Here is a 20,125-nt window from a genome sequence, read left to right on the forward strand (position 1 = left end):
ATCCACACTTCTTTCCATATTCCTGCCCTCATCTTTACTCTCCAACTCTGGTATTTTCTATTATTAATAACATTACTATAACCCTGAGAATCAACCAGGTTAGTTTCACTGGATAGTTCCTATTAGCAAGGGTGTGTCGCAGGGAGAACGGCAATGACCAATGCCTGCCGCAATTAATTAATCCTCCTGATTTGGTCTAATCTCTTGTCCTGTCTCTCAAACTTCCACCTCATGCTTTATGATCCAGCGGCTCTGATCTAGGGCTTCCCTGGGGGCTCGGACAGTAAAGAATCCACCTGCAATTTGGGAGACCCGGGTTCCATCTCTGGGTTGGGAAGATCCCCTGGAGAAGGAAATGGCAACCCACTCCAGTATTCTTGCCTGGAGAGTCCCATGGACAGAGGAGCCTGGCGGGCTACAGTCCATGGGGTCGCAAACTGTCGGACACGACTGAGCGACGAAGCACGCGGCACAGCTCTGATCTGTGAGACTGCCTTCTGCTTCTACACTCTTGGTGATTCAGTTCCCTCATCCTGAAACACCTCCAACCAACTGCTTCTTATTATCCCATCAACCTATCTCCCAGCCGCTTTCACTCTTCAAAGTACTGTTAGACATTATCTTCCACTAAGTCTTCTCTTCTAGATAAAATTATACAGCCTTTATTCAATACTGTTTATGCCCTATGGCCATATCATAATTATGTTATATACCATAGAAAACTACATTTACGCATCTACCTTCTGTCTCTCCTGGTTGTTACCAATGGCTAACATCGTGCTCAATAAGTGTGAAGACGATCATTGTACTTAATAATATTCATGGATTGCTTGAATTATGCATTCTTCGTAAGGAAATGGTAGTGAATACTACTCACTAAAAGTACACATACTTTTTATTCTTTACATTATGAAAGATTTTTAAAATACCACCTAAGTGAAGAGAACATTATAATAAATCCCCATTAACCATAACATATTCAATACCCATCAACATTTTCACATACACTTTTAAATCGGTTAGAAAGCTAGTTAGAAAGTCATTGGTCAATTATTCTCCTAGTAGGTTGACCTGCTGTCAACACGGATTGTCTGACTTACATCTAAGGAGAGGAAATAGAGTTCAGTTCTCCAGGATCACAGTTCTGATGAATGTTAACATTAGTAACAGACAAAACACTCTCCGAAGGAGCCATTATGTACAAGCAGTGACAAAGAAGGGAGAAAAATGGGGTTTGCTGAAGACTAGAATCAGAAAAACACTTCACAAGGGGCCTAAATGGCCGTGGCACGTTATGGGATTTGTATAAGGGAACAATTCCTGCCACTTATGACTTAACTCAAGAGAACGTTAAGGTATCTTGTTTACATTTTTACTTTTAACGGCCCTCAGTTTTAGCAATAGAGAAAACACGTCCCTGCTCCTTTGGATAAATCGCACTGACTGAAGACTGCTCGAATACATTTTTTTCCCAAAAGAAAAGCAGAGGAGTCAGGTTCTTTTCCGAGTTCCAAGGTAGCCCTCCCAGTCACCCTCTAGGCCTGAGCTGTGACAAAGTCTCTTCTAAAGAATACTGTGGGCAGGGAATGGGGGACATTTAAGAACCCGCATCTGGAATCTAGATCCCAGGCAAAAAAGCACGCTTCAAAAGGTAGTAAGAACGAAATAACAAACGCTGAAACCTGGACCTGGTTAAGGACATCACCCCAAAACGCCATAACCTAATAGTCCTCACTCTCCCGTAGGCGAACGGGGAGAGGGAGGAACTACACCTCCCAGAATGCAGAGCGGCGGGGCGGTGCTAAAGAGATGGCCTGTTTTTACCTCATGTTTGCTTAGAAACTCCAGTCCCTCTTCTTAGTACTCCGCCATCCCAGCCTAATTGGCTCCGTAGCCCGTGCGTGGGAGGGCGGCTCAGGCGTTACTGGCAGCGGTTGAATGGGGGCCCTAATCCCCGTCTCCTCACGGGAAATGAAGTCCTTTCTAGTAGTTTCTCTGGCCGAGTCAGAGCAATAGGACTACATTTCCCAGAGGAGCGCGGGTCTGCCAGGCGGCTTGGGGGCGGTGCCTCACGTATGGTACAGTCATCGCAAGCCTCTTCGGCGGGACTGTGATGGCCGGAGAGATGACGATCTTAGGTTAGTAACTAGGAGGGTTCCTTACGCTCTCGCGGGCAGTGGAACGATTGAGGGAAGTAGGGGTGGGTCGGGGTCGTTATTGCACCTGCTCGATCCTGCTAGCGTGGCGGGAAAGGCGTCAGAAAGGTGACTTTGAGGCGGTTTGGGGCTGTTAACCGACGCCGGGTTGGGGGTCGCTTTTAGGAATGCCGCGGCCGCTGTAAGCCCCAGTAGGGCCTACGGCGACCGTCTGCGTACATTTCAAGGATGTTGGACCTCAGGAAGTGTTCTTATCCAAGGAATGTCGATTTTTGAATCGTTGGTTGAATCGGGGTCTTTGAGAGGCCTCTAGAATATGCATCCCCGAGACCCCTTTGTGAAGGAAGGGGGAGGAGCACTAGCAGCATCCCGACCTGTAGGCTCGTGGGATGCTGGATTTTGAGAGATCCAGGGCTCTTTAATGTGTAGTCCAATGTTTCCACCAATACGGGTAGGTATTACCCTCTCCAGACGAGAAGGTGATAAAATGTTTCTGGAAATGAGTCTGTAAGAGCGAGTGGAAGGTGGGATTGGCAGTTGATTTTATTTCATTACGTTTTGATGAGGATTTTGTTATTGTTTTTTATTGAGTAATTAATTGTTACTAAGCTAACAGTTAGTAAAAGAGACTCCTTTAGATTGGCATTTTGAGTTGTATGTAACCTGGGTGGACACAGGTGTATAACACAGCCTTCTGAAACCAAGTAACAGATTAACTATAAATTCGAAATGGCTTCTTTCTCCTTCACTTACGTTTACAGGCAGTGTAACATTTGTACATATTTGTTTTCTTTCATCAGTTAACATTTATTGGCCAGCTTCTGTTGGCTGGGAACCATTTGTACGGGGGATTCAAGGTGGCTAAAACCTAATTTCAAAAAAGAGTTTCCATTTATGTTACCATCAAGTTATACACTTCTCCTCTAATATCACCGCTGCAAAATATCCTTCATTCATATTTAATACCGAAAAGGTTAAGTGTGTTCTGTTATGAAGTGACAGTTTAATACCTAAGCAACTTCCAAAACTACTTTGATCCAGCTTATCCATTTAATACTTTTGAAAGGAAAAAGGAGAGGGGAGATAAAGAGTTTTAGCCTTACAATATCAGGGCTTCTGGTGTGGAAATTTTAATAATAGAATTTTGTTTCAGTATTGATATCTAAAGCTAATTATAAAACTATAAAATCTAAATATCAAACTGTGGAAAATTCTGAAGGAGATGGGAATACCAGACCACCTGACCTGCCTCTCAAGAAACCTGTACTCAGGTCAGGAAGCAACAGTTAGAACTGGACATGGAACAACAGACTGGTTCCAAATAGGAAAACAAGTATACATCAAGGCTGTATATTGTCAACCTGCTTATTTAACTTATATGCAGAGTACATCATGAGAAACGCTGGGCTGGAGGAAGCACAAGCTGGAATCAAGATTGCTGAGAGAAATATCAGTAACTTCAGATATGGAGATGACAGTGAAGAAGAACTAAAGAGCCTCTTGATGAAAGTGAAGGAGGAGAGTGAAGAAGTTGGCTTAAAGCTCAACATTCAGAAATCTAAGATCACGGCATCTGGTCCCATCACTTCATGGCAAATAGATGGGGAAACTGTGGAAACAGTGGCTGACTTTATTTTTTGGGCTCCAAAATCACTGTAGATGGTGATTGCAGCCATGAAATTAAAAGTTACTGAAGGAAAGTTATGCCCAACCTAGACAGCATAGTAAAAAGCAGAGACATTACTTTGTCAACAAAGGTCCGTCTAGTCAAGGCTGTGGTTTTTCCAGTAGTCATGTATGGATGTGAGAACTGGACTATAAAGAAAGCTGAGCGCTGAAGAATTGATGCTTTTGAACTGTGGTGTTGGAGGAGAGTCCCTTGGACTGCAAGGAGATCCAACCAGTCCATCCTAAAGGAGATAGGTCCTGGGTGTTCATTGGAAGGACTGATGTTAAAGCTGAAACTCCAGTGCGTTTGCCACCTGATGCGAAGAGCTGACTCATTTGAAAAGATCCTGATGCTGGGAAAGATTTGAGGGCAGGAGGAGAAGGGGACGACAGAGGATGAGATGGTTAGATGGCATCACCAACTCAATGGACATGGGTTTGTGTAGACTCCAGCAGTTGGTGATGGACAGGGAGGCCTGGCAAGCTGCGGTTCATGGGGTCGCAAAGTCGGACACGACTGAGAGACTGAACTGAACTGGGTTACAATCTGACTTTTTGCTTTGGATAAATGACTTTTCCTGTCAATATTAGTACAAGTATTACTGAAATGTTTCTTTTTCAGTCCTTTACTCATCCATAAGTTAAGTACACTAACAGGGTTTTTTTGTTTGTTTTTGTTACTCCATTTTAATGGTATTATAGTCAGTTTAAATTGTGAAAAACATGATGTTTGTGAAATATTGTCATGAGTATAAAAGAAAAAAATGTTGAGACTTTTTAGTCTAGTATTGAAGAGTGATTTTAATGTTGTAATTTATCAAATTGTACTAGTTTGATAAGACATAACATTTAATTTGCCTGTATTTCAGGATCAGCTGTTTTGACTCTCCTGTTGGCTGGCTATTTGGCACAACAGTATTTACCATTGCCTACTCCTAAAGTGATTGGAATTGACCTTGGCACTACCTATTGTTCAGTCGGGGTGTTTTTTCCTGGCACAGGAAAAGTAAAGGTCATTCCAGATGAAAATGGTCATATCAGCATACCCAGCATGGTATCCTTCACTGATGACGATGTTTATGTGGGGTATGAAAGCTTAGAGCTTGCAGATTCGAATCCTCAGAACACAATATATGATGCTAAAAGATTCATAGGCAAAGTTTTTACACCCGAAGAACTGGAGGCTGAAATTGGGAGATACCCATTTAAGGTGAGTTAAGCTGAAATGCATTTTTAGTTCAGCACACTGTTTCAATTGGTTCTTTGGCTTCAAGTTACAAAACTTTATATTTCAATGGACTCAGTTTGTGTGGAAGTTATATTATCTCATACAACAAGCAATCCCACAGCAGCTTCTGGGTTGGTTAATTCATTGGTCCCACAACACTATTGAGGACTTAGGACACTACCGTCTTCTCACTCTGCCGTCCTCACAGTGCACTGGTCTTTTATTGTAGCAGGTGGCTAATGAAGTCACATGTACCTATAGATGGATGGATAAATAGATACTCTCTTTGTGTGTGTGTGTGTATACATATTTGTATATAGAAAAAGAGATCATACTAGGCATGCTGTGTTTTGACTTCTTTGAAACTCATCAATATATTATAAATATAGTTTTACATCATTATTTTTCATGGTTGTGTGGAACAACTGTTCCACCATTTAATTGTCCAGTCTCTGTATGTTTTATTTTTTCCCTAGTTTTCCACTATCATTGGAGCTTCAGTGAATATCATTGTTGTTTGTACATGTGTATTTTTACACTTGTTTGATAATTTCCTAAATTTGATAGGCCAAATGGTTGTATGTTTTTAAGGCTTCTGATTTGTATTGCCAACTTTGGGCACTGAAAAGTTTACATGCTCTTATCTATTTTTCAGACTGCCTATATCTTCAGTAGTTATTATTTTTCAGTCTTTGCCAATAGATAAGTAAAAAATGGTATCTGGTAGTAATTTGCATTCCTGTGATTTCTAGTGAAGTCAGACTTTAAAATCAGTTTATTTTGCATTTTTCTTCGGTGATCCTTTTCTCACCCTTTGTCCTATTTTCTTTTGGAATGTTTATCTTTTTTGAATGACTATAAAAATACATTTGTGGCATTTAAGTATCCCCCCTTTTTTTTAACTAACTGATGTATAATTTTGTTTTTTAACTGTCAAGAGTGTTAGATTTTTTTTGTGGTAAAATCATCTCATTAATTCCTTGAAAATGTTTTTAAAGTCTTATGCTATTTAAAACAGCCTTTCCTATCCTATCCACTTGTATTTTTTTTTCTAATGCTTTTATATAAGTATTTGTAGGCTTGAGTTTTGCTGGGCTTTTTCTCTTAAATATTTAGATATTTATGTAAATTTTTTTTTTTTTTTGGTACATTATGAAATAGGATTCTAATAGTTTTGAAATTAGATAATTGTATCAGTGCTGCTTATTGAATAACCCATACATAAAAGCTCTGAAATTTTTATTCATTTCTCAGAGGAGGAAAAAATTTCTCCAGGTATGTATTTGGTTTGTATCTTTGCTTTTCTTTTAATTTTTTATTAAGTTCAGTTCATTTCAGTCATTCAGTCGTGTCCAACTCTTTGGGACCCCATGAACGGCAGCACGCCAGGCCTCCCTGTCCATTACCAACTCCCGGAGTTTACCCAAACTCATGTTCATTGAGTCGGTGATGCCATCCAACCATCTCATCCTCTGTCGTCCCCTTCTCCTCCTTCCCTCAATCTTTCCCAGCATCAGGGTCTTTTGTTAAGACCCTGTGTTAATTTGTAATTTTTTTTTTGTAATGATAAAATTGTATAAAGCTATACATTTTCCTCTAACTTGCAGCTTTGGATACATTACTTATGATCCTGAAGTTATTTTAAGGTTTTTTGTATTTGGGTTTTTCTTTTTTTTTTTAAGTTTCTCAGTGATCCGGTTTTTTTTGTTGTTTCTCTTTCATGATTACTCTGAACATACTGGAATTAATCTAATTTTTTAAAATGTACAAATATGCAACTACACTAGCAGGGATAATACATGGAAATAAGAATGTGAGTGATATTTGATTCTTAGCAAAAATAGTGAAGTATGAAAATTATTCTTGTTAATATGTACCAGTACATTCTTTGAATTATCTATTATGTTTGGAAATAAATTAGTTTTTTGAAAGAGAAGGTCTTGAGTCACATACATGATTTATCAACTGTTATTCCCTCTATTGGGGTTTCCTAGTAGCTCAAACAGTAAAGCATCCACCTGCAATGCAGGAGATCCAGGTTTGATCCCTGGGTCAGGAAGATCCCCTGGAGAAGGAAATGGCAACCCACTCCAGTATCCTTGCCTGGAAAATTCCGTGGACAGAGCTTAGCAGTCTACGGTCCATGGGGTTGCAGAGAGTCAGACACGACTAAGTGACTAAATTCCCTCTATCTCATTATTCATTTTCTTCTTTCATTTGACATATATATTGAGAATCTTCTATGTTCCAGTTATATGCTGCTGCTGCTGCTGCTAAGTCGCTTCAGTCGTGTCCGACTCTGCGACCCCATAGATGGCAGCCCACCAGGCTCCTCTGTCCCTGGGATTCTCCAGGCAAGAATACTGGAGTGGGCTGCCATTTCCTTCTCCAATGCATACTTAGTGGTAAATTTTATTTTTCTGCTGTTAATTAAAAACTAGGGTGGATTCATTTTATCATTTTAAGTATATCTTTTAATAGCCTCTAATCTTTGTACATGCACTTGCTAGATAACAAATGAATTTTTATGACCTTTTCAGGGTAAGTTTTAATTGCATGTTCAGTGTATATATATATATATATTTATATGTGTTAGTATATGTGTATGTATAATATGTATGTAGATGTGTACACACACACTTACATATAGTCTTTTTATCTTTGCAAATCTTATTCACAGGTTTTAAACAAAAATGGAATGGTTGAATTTTCTGTGACAAGTAATGAAACCATCACCGTTTCCCCAGAGTACGTTGGCTCTAGACTGCTGTTAAAATTGAAAGAGATGGCAGAGGAGTATCTGGGAATGCCAGTTGCCAATGCTGTGATTTCCGTACCAGCAGAATTTGATCTAAAACAGAGAAATTCAACAGTTCAGGCTGCTAACCTTGCAGGTAATATCACTTGCCTGAGTTGCATTGTTCTCATAATTTTCTTAGGCTGAAAATCTGTAATGAGGTGTATTATTTTGCAAACCACTTGATTGGGCGCCTAGACAAACTATATGGTAGGTAAACAATTAAGAAGGTTCCATGGTGCAATGTCAAATATGTATATTCTTACAACAACCTATCAGGTATATGACCAAGGCTGAGAAAGAACATGGACACGTTAGCAGTGAGGAATTTGTTCTCCTAAACTTGTTTTAATGTGAAGATGAATATAATACAATGTGTTTTTAAAAATCTGAGGTGGGAGAAAATTTATTTGATACCATTCAGCAAATACTGATTGCCTAGGTAAACAAAACAGGTAAACCCTTTTTCTCAGTTCGGTTCAGTAGCTCAGTTGTGTCCAACTCTTTGCGACCCCATGAACGGCAGCACGCCAGGCCTCCCTCTCCTTCACCAACTCCCGGAGTCCACCCAAACCCATGTCCATCAAGTCGATGATGCCATCCAGCCATCTCATCCTCTGTCATCCCCTTCTCCTCCTGCCCTCAATCTTTACCAGCCTCAGGGTCTTTTCCAATGAGTCAACTCTTCGCATCTTTTTCTCAAGGAGCTTATATTCTATTGGAGGAAACCGAAAATCAGTATTGAAGATAAATATATTATAGTGTTCTTACCTTTAGCATCCTGACATTTTTGAGGTTATACCCAAGTCTGCATTTTGGACTCTTGTTGATTATGAGGGCTACTCCATTTCTTCTATGGGATTCTTGCCCGCAGTAGTAGATACAATGATCATCTGAATTAAGTTCGCCCATTCCCGTCCATTTTAGTTCACTAAGATGTTGATGTTTATTCTTACCATCTCCTGCTTGACCACATCCAATTTACCTTGATTCATGGACCTAATATTCCAGGTTTGGTGTCAGAGGATGAGATGGCTGGATGACATCACGGATGCAATGAATATGAACTTGGGCAAAGTTTAGCAGATGATGAGAGACAGGGAGGCCTGGTGTGCTGCAGTCCATGGGGTCGCAAAGAATCAGACACGACTGGGCAACTGAACAACAACCCTTAGCATTATTGACATGTTAACCTGAATAATTCTTTGTTGGGGAACTATCCTATGTATCATAGGACATTTTGCAGCATCCCTTAACCTGTACTCACTAGAAGCTAACCAGTAGCACCCTCTCTACCAAGTAGTGATAATTTTATGTCTCTGGACATTGCTAGATGTCCTTAGAGGAAGAAAATGATCTCTGGTTGAGAGCCTTGATACAGTGTGTATCAGAAAGTAAAATGCTATGGGAGAGGAAGGTGGGATAGAGGTTTAAAAGGAAGGGGATATATGCATACATATAGCTGATTTACTTTGTTGTTCAGCAGAAATTAAGACATCATTGTAAAGTAATTCTATGACAATTAAAATAAAAAAAGTAACATGCTATGGCTGTGACCAACCTAGACAGCATATTAAAAAGCAGAGACATTACTTGGCTAGCAAAGGTTCATCTAGTCAAAGCTATGGTTTTTCCAGTAGTCATGTATGGCTGTGAGAGTTGGACCATAAAGAAAGCTGAGCACCGAAGAATTGATGCTTTTGAACTGTGGTGTTGGAGAAGACTCTTGAGACTCCCTTGGACTACAAGGAGATCAAACCAGTCAATCATAAAGGAAATCAGTCCTGAATATTCATTGGAAGGACTGATGCTGAAGCTGAAGCTCCAATACTTTGGTCACCTGATGTGAAGAACTGACTGATTGGAAAAGACCCTGATGCTGGGAAAGATTGAAGGTGGGAGGAGAAGTGGATGACAGGACAAGATGGTTGGATGTCATCACCAACTCGATGAACATGAGTTTGAGCAAGCTCTGGGAGTTGGTAATGGACAGGGAAGCCTGATGTGTTGCAGTCCATGGGTTTGCAAAGAGTCGGACACAACTGAGCAGATGAACTGAACATGTTATGGAAAAAAAGACAGGATAAGGGAATAGGCTTGCTAGGTGATCAGAGAGTAGGGGGACTTGCAGGTTTTGAAGAGACTGGTCAGGTAGATCTCAGTGGGAAAGTGATATTTAAGCAGATTTGAAGGAAGCCAGGTAGTGAGCCAAGCAGGTGCATGGAGGAAATTTGTTGCAGGAGAGAGAGTGGCCAGTGTAGCAGCCATAAGATGCGAATTTAGAAGATAGCAGGTTGACCAATGTGACCAAAGGCGAGTGAGTGATGAAGTCAGAAAGCTAAGGGGAATGGTATTATGGTCTCTGAATAAATTCTTCAGAGTTTGACTAGTTTTCATGGCTCTTGATATAGAAAGTCATACTACTTCCAAGGCCACTCATTACATGTGGCAGTTAGTTTAAAGCAGGAATTCTGTTCAAGGAAATTTTGATCTTTTGTCTGCACATCTACTGTTTAGCATTACCTTGAAATCAGATTTTGCTGTATGTTTCAGAGTTGCTTTCAAGGGTCTTGCATTTTAAGTTCTTTTTAAAAATATCATTGTAGCTATTAGAGCATATTTTCTAAGATTTTTCTTTTTATCATTTTCCTATCTAGTCACCTGTTCTTTTACAAAAGAAGTCATTTTTAAAAGATGAGCACCATAAGCTTATTTCTATAGCTATTTGTTACAGTATATGATTAATGTTTCCCTTCCCAAGTAAAGTATGAAAGTTAGAAGAGGCCGAGGGATCTTGTAAAATTAAGTATTAAAAAGAATAGAATGATGTATTTCACTGAATCTGGGCCTTTATTTCTTCATACTGTAGTTGTCTTTTAGAATAATTTTAATGATATCCATTTAGAAGAACCAATATTTGTCCTTCCCATTTCATTGTTTTTATTTGGCTTGTGAGTATTCTTTCTTATTACTACTCAGTGGAGTTCATGTTGGAGAAGATACTAATATGTTGTAGGATTAAGTGAAAAAAAAATTCCTTAATCGTGTCCTTTAATGATTGTTCTTCCCTCCAACCAATTTTACAGGGCTGAAGATCTTAAGAGTAATAAATGAACCCACAGCAGCAGCTATGGCCTATGGCCTCCACAAAGCTGAAGTCTTTCACGTGTTGGTGATAGATTTGGGCGGAGGAACCCTGGATGTGTCATTGCTAAATAAACAAGGAGGAATGTTTTTAACTCGAGCCATGTCTGGTAAGAAAAATGTAGGGAGTGTTAATGAGATTCAGCCATGTTAACATATCTAATGTGTAAAGTGTTCATTTTTCAACTCTTCAGTATTCTTTGCATTCATTTTGGTAATCTTCTGTACTTGTGATTTTAATGCCACCACCTATTTTATTTATAGCAAAAAATTAAGTCTCAAAAAATGACTGGATATGCTGTAAGTCAAATATTGTAGCTCACTGAGCCAGTAGTTTTCACCTCCATCGTGAAGGGAACAAAAGGAAAGAAATCATTTAAAATGAAGGATGGTCAGTTTATTTCATTTAATAATCTGTTTCACAAAATAGCTATCTTTAGGAAATCTAGTAATAGTATTTTGCATTCTAAATTTTTTTAAGGTTTTTGTTTTAGTTTAAGGAATTAAGCCTATGGAACTTAAGTTATAGGTAGTCTAACTGGACTCCATTTAGAAGCAAGTTCAGTGATGGGAATTTATATCATGTTACTCTTCCTTATTAAATTATTTTTTTCTACTTTTTAGCTCTTAATCATTTAAAAAGGAGTTTTTTTTTAACGGTACTTTTTAATTGTAAGAAACACTTCTTTCTTTTGAGACTAATGCCACTTTTTGTCTTTATATTGCTACTTAAAGCCCAGTCTGTGTTCTCAATTTCTTATTTTCTGAAAAAGTATTTGATATCACTGAGAGACTTCCTTTTATATCATTTGAACCCACATGTGCACTGTATTTTAATAGTATACTTTTGAATTAAACTCCTTTTAGCCCAATTATTTTCAGTCTGTATATGAATAAAATCTTAATAATACATTAAATAAGGATTTATCACTCCCAGAATATCATTTATACATACATACTACACAGATACATGCATATGTAAACACATATATGTAGTCATAAACTTTTTTATTTTTAACTTAGGAAACAATAAACTTGGAGGACAAGACTTCAATCAAAGATTGCTTCAGTACTTATACAAACAGATCTATCAAACATATGGCTTCCTACCCTCTAGGAAAGAGGAAATCCACCGATTAAGACAAGCTGTAGAAATGGTCAAGTTAAACCTGACACTTCATGAGACTGCCCAGATGTCAGTGTTACTAACAGTGGAGGAAAATGACAGAAAGGAACCTCCGACTAGTGACACTGAACTGCCAAAGGACAAATTTTCCCCAGCAAATGACCCCCATGTGGACAGCATGTTTAGAGCTAACCTTTCTGAAAAGAAAAATGGAGAAGGTCAGGTTTTATTTGAAACAGAAATATCACGAAAGCTCTTTGACACCCTTAATGAAGATCTTTTCCAGAAGATACTCGTACCCATTCAGCAAGTGTTGAAAGAAGGCCACCTGGAGAAAACTGAGATTGATGAGGTGGTCTTGGTTGGGGGCTCAACTCGTATTCCTCGAATCCGCCAAGTCATCCAAGAGTTCTTTGGAAAGGACCCCAACACGTCTGTAGACCCTGACCTGGCCGTGGTGACGGGGGTGGCTATCCAAGCAGGGATTGATGGAGGCTCCTGGCCTCTCCAAGTCAGTGCTTTAGAAATTCCCAATAAGCATTTACAGAAGACCAACTTCAACTGAAGTACGGAGGGATGGCTATTTGAGATCTTATCTAATGATCTCTTCCTCTTTATCAGACCACCTCCATCAGCCAAATAAAGTCTCGAAAATATCTCATACATTTACCTGAAAGATAACGTTTATATATATGAAATTTTGCATAACATTTTGTTTTAAGATTGAATGTGACCAGATTGATCCTTCTTGATTTTGGAGAGATCCCATTCCAACAAGTACTTCTAAAATGATAGAATTGAGGTAAAACTCTTTTGTAGGAGCATAGGTGACTGTATTTTCTGGATTCTGGAAGTAGATATCCATGTGCACTTAAAACTATATTCTGTAAACATTGCCTAGTGCCAATTATATGATTCCCAGTTCTTACTAAATTGTATTAGCAGGGGCTGGCAATTTACTTGGTTATCAGATGTAATTCTTAATTTGAACTATACTTGAAGGACAGTGTTAATGTCATGTACTTACATTGACTGGGAGATAGCAGTGTTATTTATATAAGCTGCATATACAATATTCAGTAACAGCCATATTATATGACAAAGTTAACCTTCACAAATTCAGTGTCCTGTTATGTGTCCTATTCATGTAACCTGCATTCTCCAGATTTTTAAAATATATTTATTGAATCAGTTTGTTTTCTTTCTAAAAAGCTACAAATTTATTCAAATATTTCATTACCAATTTATATTTTATTTCTTTAATCTGCTATCATTCTCTGCTTCAATTTCCATGGTTCTGCATGGTTAGAAAACAAAAGAGAATTATTAATTGCATTTTAAAAATGTGTTAATATCACAGTATTTATTACTATAATTTTTTGGTTATTTAAGACCTTTGTAGATGTTGATAAGGGGCTTTCCTGGTGGCTCAGTGGTAAAGAATCTGCCTGTCAATGCAAGAGACACAGGTTCAATCCCTGGCTTGGAAAGATCCCCTGGAGAAGGAAATGGCAACCCTCTCCAGCATTCTTGCCTGGGAACTCCCATGGAGAGGAGCCTGGGGCTACAGTCAATGGGATTGCAAAGAGTCAGACACACAACTTAACTAAACAACAAGACATTGATAAACAGCAGTAATTAGGTACAGTATTTATTTATTTTATGTTTTTGTTTTCTTTCAGTGTTTATTGTCAGTAAGCCCTTGAGAATTTAGCTTGCATTTGATTCAGTTTTACTGACATTTTTCCCCATATCTAGTTGTGAATGAGGAAAAGTGTACTCATTTGCAAAATCCTCGTTGTTTCCTACCGTCATTTAAAAATAATCAGACTTGGACTGTTTTAACCTTAAGGTTAATTTGTGATAAGAACAAAAAACTCATGAATACTGGAAGTAATGTGGAAATCTCACAGAAGGCAATGTTTAAAAATGTCCACAAATCAGTATTTATAGTAACATTGGTATAGTGTGGTAGTTTTAGTTTGTTTCCTTTTAGAAAAGCTGCAGGAACCAAGAAAGAAAACATAGTGGTTTTATTTGTTACGCCCCTATTATTTGAAGATTTTCTTTTTCCTTAGTAGGGGCTACTTCTTCTCAATATTCAAAAGTTATACTCTGGTCAACATTTTTGCTAATGTAAAATATGTCTCTTTACCCATTGCTGAATTTGGAAGGATGTTGAATTTCCAATCACTGGAAAAAAAAAAAAAGCAACCTCATTTCAGCAACATCAAAACATTTTTGCTTCTCATAGTAAAATCTGAGTGTTTTTGTAGATCATAAAGAAAATATTTCTTAGCAGTGAAATTGCTGTTAAAACAATTTCAATCAGATACTTTTGTGTATAGAAATTGTCTGTAGTAGATAAATAGAAAAATAGAAAATGTCTGTTCACATGTTTTATTTTAGAACTGAATGGAGAAATGCCAAAGAGGAAGCCTTCACTGCATTATAAATATATTCAAGTGTTCTTTTGAACTTTATAAAAATTTTTACTAGACTTAAAAATTGAAAAAGATCTTTGTGCAAAGGTCTTTTAAGAGAAAAGTGTTCAATTTATCAAAATCTCTATACATAGTACCAGCTTTAACTAAAGCATTTTAAGATTTTTTTTTTTTAAGTTCGAATTTCTCCAATATGTGAGATAGTTCAGGACAGTCTGTTAACAGTTCTTAGAAGAAATGATTTGCAAAACAGAGCAGCTAATCTCATACTCTAAAATTGGAATTTAAAAAATTTGTGTCTGAAAAATAGAATGGCAGTGTTGGAATTTGGAGACAATAGTTCAGCATATTCTCTAGTATAGTACACTTTAAAAAAATAGTGTCTGTCTTCAATCATATTTAGGAGGCTATGTATAAATAGTCTTGAAGTCAATGTAGTTTATTTAAAAGGTAAAAATGCATTCTGAAAGGGATCATTTATATATAATAATCTGAAGACATTTTGCATAAAACTATATTTTGGTTGTACATCTTGCTAGTGTTTTTTGAAGTACATAACTTTTAAAATATTAACTGTCTTACATGATTAGAATATGTGAATGAATAATTTATTTGGTGTCAGAAATGGTTCGGTACCTCCTGTGTTTTCACTGGAACCACTGATGTATCAGCAGATACTATTGTGTATAACGTGTTCCGAAGATCATAGATACTGTGTATAACATTGTGCCTCTTAACCTTGTGTGCATACAGGTGGTTTACATTTTAATGTAAATAAATGCCACTTTGCAGTTTGTTTTTTAAACTGTGTCCTTTATTTTCTATTTGAGACTCTGCCAGAGTACATTTTTGAGGTATGTAAGTAAGAAAGGAAATGGGAACAGAGCTGATCTGATGCTTACGGCGCATGACCTCAGCAGGTATGGCCTAATTCCCTGCATCCTGAATGTCCCTGAAATTGCTGACTTTTCTACTTGTTTATTTTTTAATTAATGTTTATTGGAGCAAAGTTTCTTCACAGTTGTTTTGTTTCTGCTGCACAGCTAAGTGAATCAGTGATACGTGGACATAAATCCCCTCTGTTTTGGATTCCCTTCCCATTTGTCACCACAGAGCACTGAATAGGCTTCCCTGTGCTATGTAGTAGCTTCTCATTAGTTATCCATTTTATATATACTGTCAATAGTGTATATGTGTCAATCCCGATCTCCAATTCTTCCCTCCTCCCCGCTTATCATACATTTGTTCTCTAGGCCTGTGTCTCTGTATTTGCTTTGAAAAGAAGTTCATCTGTATCATTTTTCTAGATTCCACATATAAGCAATATAGTGTTTGTTTTTCTAGATTAGTTTTGGCTCCATTATAGTCAGAAGCCATGAATTGGTATTCGGAATTCTGGGTATCCTGTTCATGATACAGGAATTGTCTCTTCTAAGGTAAAGAAATGACATATACCCAGAATTCTGAATACCAATTCATGGCTTCTGACTAATGGAGCCAAAACTAGATAATAACCCTGCTTAATAAACAACTGTAATCCTTTGGTTGGCAATTAATACTTTATAGTTCTCTAATAAAGTTTGTAGTATTGTTTGGACCAAAAAAATTAATATTTTTTTTTAAAGAAGTTCATTCGATTCATATAGTCTTTTCAAATGACCCTTAAAAACAGATTTGGCTTTCACTAGTTCCTATGATTCTTTCATGGTTACTTTAACGACCGTTGCTGGGAGATTCAAATATATGAGGAAATAGAGTGATATGTCTATATTTGTTTCACTAAACAAACATATACAGTGACCCGCTGAGGTAGGCATCTTCTAATGTAGCTTCCAATACTCTGGCCTGGTATTCAAGTCTTCAAATGATGTAGCCACAGTTCAAATTGGAATGTAATCTTTTGAGAGACTCTAAACCAGAATCACTGAGCTAAGCAGTTTCCAGATTCCCAGTTCACAGAAACTAGTACACTTGCTTCATTTGTTTTAAGCATTGTTGTTCAGTTGCACAGTTGTGTCTGACTCTTTGCTATCCCATGGACTGCAGCATACCAGGCTTCCCCATCCTTCACTATCTCCTGGAGTTTGCTCAAACTTGTGCATTGTCAATGATGCTATCCAGCCATCTCATCCTCTGTCACCCCCTTCTCCTGCCCTCAAACTTTACCAGCATCAGGGTCTTTATGGTTCAACTCACATTACACGACTACTGGAAAAGCCACAGCTTTGACCATATGGACATGTTTTAGCAATAGATAATGCAGTGCTTACTATGTACCTGGAGTTTGCTAAGTGTTTTAATAGTACAAAATAGTTTTGTTCTAGCAGACTTATGAATATTTACTGTTACCTTGGGCTTCCCAGGCGGTAGTGGTAAAGAACCCGCCTGCCAGCGCAGGAGACGTAAGAGACATGGGTTTGATCCCTGGGTGGAGAAAATCCACTGGAATAGTAAATGGCAACTGAATCCAGTATTCTTTCCTGGAAAATCCTGTGGACAGAGTATTCTGCCAGGTTGCAGCCTATAGGGTTGCTAAGAGTCAGACGTGCCTGAAGCGACTTAGCATGCACACACTGTTAACCCATTTTCAGGTAGGTAAATTAAGGAACAGATGTGTTATGTAATTAATACATCATTACACAGCTAGTAAGTAGCAGAGTTATTCAAATCCAGCCCATGGACAGAGGAGCCTGGTGAGCTATGGTCTATGGGGTCACAAAGAGTTGGACACAACTGAGTGACTGAGCACACACACGTTTAATTCTCTACTGAGAAATTTACAGATTTTTCAGATATGAAATGAAGATAATAGTATCTAATTCATTGGGGTTTTGTAAGTGCCTGGCAGAGAAAGTGCCAAGTATTATAAATGGAGATGATAGATAACTGAACATGAGAAACATTGAAACATAAGTTTCAGTGACTTGCTAACTTTATGAGAATTGTAAGAAAACACCACAATAAAGTAGGTTATTTTCCCTAATATCCTCAAAACCCTAATTCTATGAGTCTAAAACTTCTGAAAATTTTTGAGAATTCTGAAGAGGAGAGAAGATAAATTTGCTGTGGTAAAGCATTTATTTAATTTTGGAAAGAATTAATAGCTTGCCTCACCTTAAGTTATTTGGATGTTAAAAAAATAACAAATGCAGTTTATTTTATACCTCATTGAATTAACTATGCTTTGGCTTACCTAAAAGACATTTAAAATGTTTTCAATGGCTTACCTAAAATATGTAACACAATTTTGATGTGGACTTCTTTTTTTTTAAGTTGTTATTGAATTTGTTACAATATTGCTTCTTAAAATCCTTAAGCCAAGGGATCTTAGCTCCTTGACCAGGGATCAAACCCACACTCCTGCATTGGAAGGCAAATTATTAGTCACAACTTTATATATATGTATATATTATACATATATACATAAAACAATGTAAATACACACTTCTGTTAAGAGTTTAATCCATTCACCTTAAATTGTTTAATGTGTCCTATGTAGTATTGGAAACTAGAGATTGGATCTTAATTATTAATTGTAAATACTACCCCTCCTTTGTCTCCCAAGTAACTAAGAATATTTTGTCAAGGTTGAAAAATATTAATACTTTATAACATGCCAAAGAATTGATGCTTTCTAATTGTGGTGCTGGAGAAGACTCTTGAGAGTCCCTTGGACTGCAAGGAGATCAAACGAGTCAATCTTAAAGAAAATCAACCCTGAATATTCACTGGAAGGAAAGATACTGAAGCTGATGTTCCAGTTCTTTGGCCACCTGATGTGAAGAGCCAACTCATTGGAAAAGACTCTGATGTTGAGAAAGATTGAAGGTAGGAGAAGGGGTCATCATCAACTCAATGAACATGAGTTTGAGCAAACTCCAGGAGATAGTGAAGGACAGGGAAGCCTGGCATGCTGCAGTCGGTGGGGTCACAAAGAGTCGGATACAATTTAGCAACTAACAACAACAAAAAAAGTGGTTGTGGCAGATCCTGCTAAATGCTACTGCAATATCTTTTCTATTCATTCTTACTTCAGAAGTGAGTTTTTTTGGAGAGGCAACATCCCCTACTTTAAAAATTATTTTCCAGCTTCCTCTGCAGCTAGGGATGAGTATGTGACATAACTCTGACCTACCTTCTTGAAGTACAGGCATGAGGCTGGAGATAAAGCAATGGGTTTGCAAGTAACAATCAACAGACATGTAATGGGTGGTTGAGCCAAAGGTAGAAGCAGCCAGTGGTGTCATGTAACTGCTCTGGCCATCTTTGTCTTTTCTACCTTGGGACTTCTTTCTACCTAAGAAAAACAAGCCCCTTAGTTGTTTACACTTCTTTGTTTTCCTTCTTTGTGTTTTTTGAACCTTTAACCCTTAATTTATGGTTAAACACTTTGTCAAATTGTCATTTGTTGGACTTCTGCTTCTGGCCAAGGTGGAATAAAAAGGAAGAGGTTTAAGTAAAAAGTAGAAGAAAATACAGGAAACAGTTTTTTCAAGACCTTATGCATCATGGTCAACATCAATTCCTGTCTGTTATCTCTGTAAAATCATAGCTCCAGCAATACAGGGAAAGCACAGTCTGTTGTGTAACACCTGGAGATTGTTGCACAAATGCTCAGAACAGAAAGCCAGAAGCAAAGGTTCAGACAGAATCAGTGTTGACTAAAGCTGGATTAATATTTATGCCTAGTTTCTGTGGTACTCCACTGTAACACATTCTCAATCATTCCTTTAGTCTTATTCTCTGATGACCACATCACATTTTCTATTATGTCTATCAAGAGTTGAAAAATAGCAATAAACCCATAATCATCCCCAAGTATATTAATGACAAGCTGAGTGCTATAAATATGAACTCAAAATCAACCCTGTATCCCTCCTCTTGACACACAAAAATGTATATATGTCATTTTCCTTTTAAATGTTTTGGAAACATATTTTTCAAATTTTTGACTAATATAAATAATTTTTTAGTTTAGGATGTTTTTACATGCTCATATGCCTATTCATTTTTATTTTTCTCTTGTGCTGCCCTCATGAGATAAAATGTTACTATCATTGATCAGCTATGATAACTAAGCCTGGGTTCAATCTGGTCAGTCTAACTTGCAAGTGAGCAAGCTTGGTTACCTAGTCAGCAATCATTAACAAGAGAAGCTAAAATGGAGCAGGACCCTATGGATCCTTGTTCCCCATGTCCTCTGCCTGACTTTTGTCTGTGGAAAAACTTTTGCCAAAGAATAAACCTAATCAGAGGTGTGAGAACATACAGAAACAATGGAAAGCAGTCAAAGGAGACCAAATAATAATATGTACTCATTAAGCATAGTCAAGGACTTTCAGTTTCTTCTCAAAGGCTATAGATAATATTCTGAGCCACATCCTGTGAGCTGTTTTATGGATACTGAAACCACCCCACCAGGTGGAGAAATTAACTACATGATGATCAGACTTTAGCAATGACATAAGCCAACAATTCTGAGAACAGGCCTCAAGAAATGGAAACAAAGTGGCCCTGGAATTGAAGATTAACTGTACTTAAAACAATCAAGATGATGCTGGT

The 20,125-nt window shown here is 37.7% G+C and overlaps 1 protein-coding gene across 1 annotated transcript; it reads left to right on the top strand.

The window, feature by feature from the left end:
- Positions 1-2,043: 2,043 nt before the first annotated feature.
- Positions 2,044-15,368, top strand: HSPA13 (heat shock protein family A (Hsp70) member 13). Its single transcript, XM_061134381.1, has 5 exons — positions 2,044-2,138; positions 4,694-5,034; positions 7,733-7,946; positions 10,936-11,103; positions 12,017-15,368. Exons 1-5 carry the CDS (start codon positions 2,114-2,116, stop codon positions 12,682-12,684), a joined length of 1,416 nt encoding a protein of 471 aa, XP_060990364.1. The 5' UTR covers positions 2,044-2,113; the 3' UTR covers positions 12,685-15,368.
- The last annotated feature ends 4,757 nt before the right edge of the window (positions 15,369-20,125 follow it).

This window comes from Dama dama, chromosome 31 (genome assembly GCF_033118175.1).
Source record: "Dama dama isolate Ldn47 chromosome 31, ASM3311817v1, whole genome shotgun sequence".
NCBI classification, from domain to species: Eukaryota; Metazoa; Chordata; class Mammalia; order Artiodactyla; family Cervidae; genus Dama; species Dama dama.

Bases quoted from the DNA above. Each gene is read 5' to 3' on its own strand.
- HSPA13 (XM_061134381.1), top strand. From the start codon at position 2,114: ATGGCCGGAGAGATGACGATCTTAG. The intron at 2,139-4,693 runs GTTAGTAACTAG...CCTGTATTTCAG, and splicing joins CGGAGAGATGACGATCTTAG to GATCAGCTGTTTTGACTCTC. The intron at 7,947-10,935 runs GTAATATCACTT...CCAATTTTACAG, and splicing joins TCAGGCTGCTAACCTTGCAG to GGCTGAAGATCTTAAGAGTA.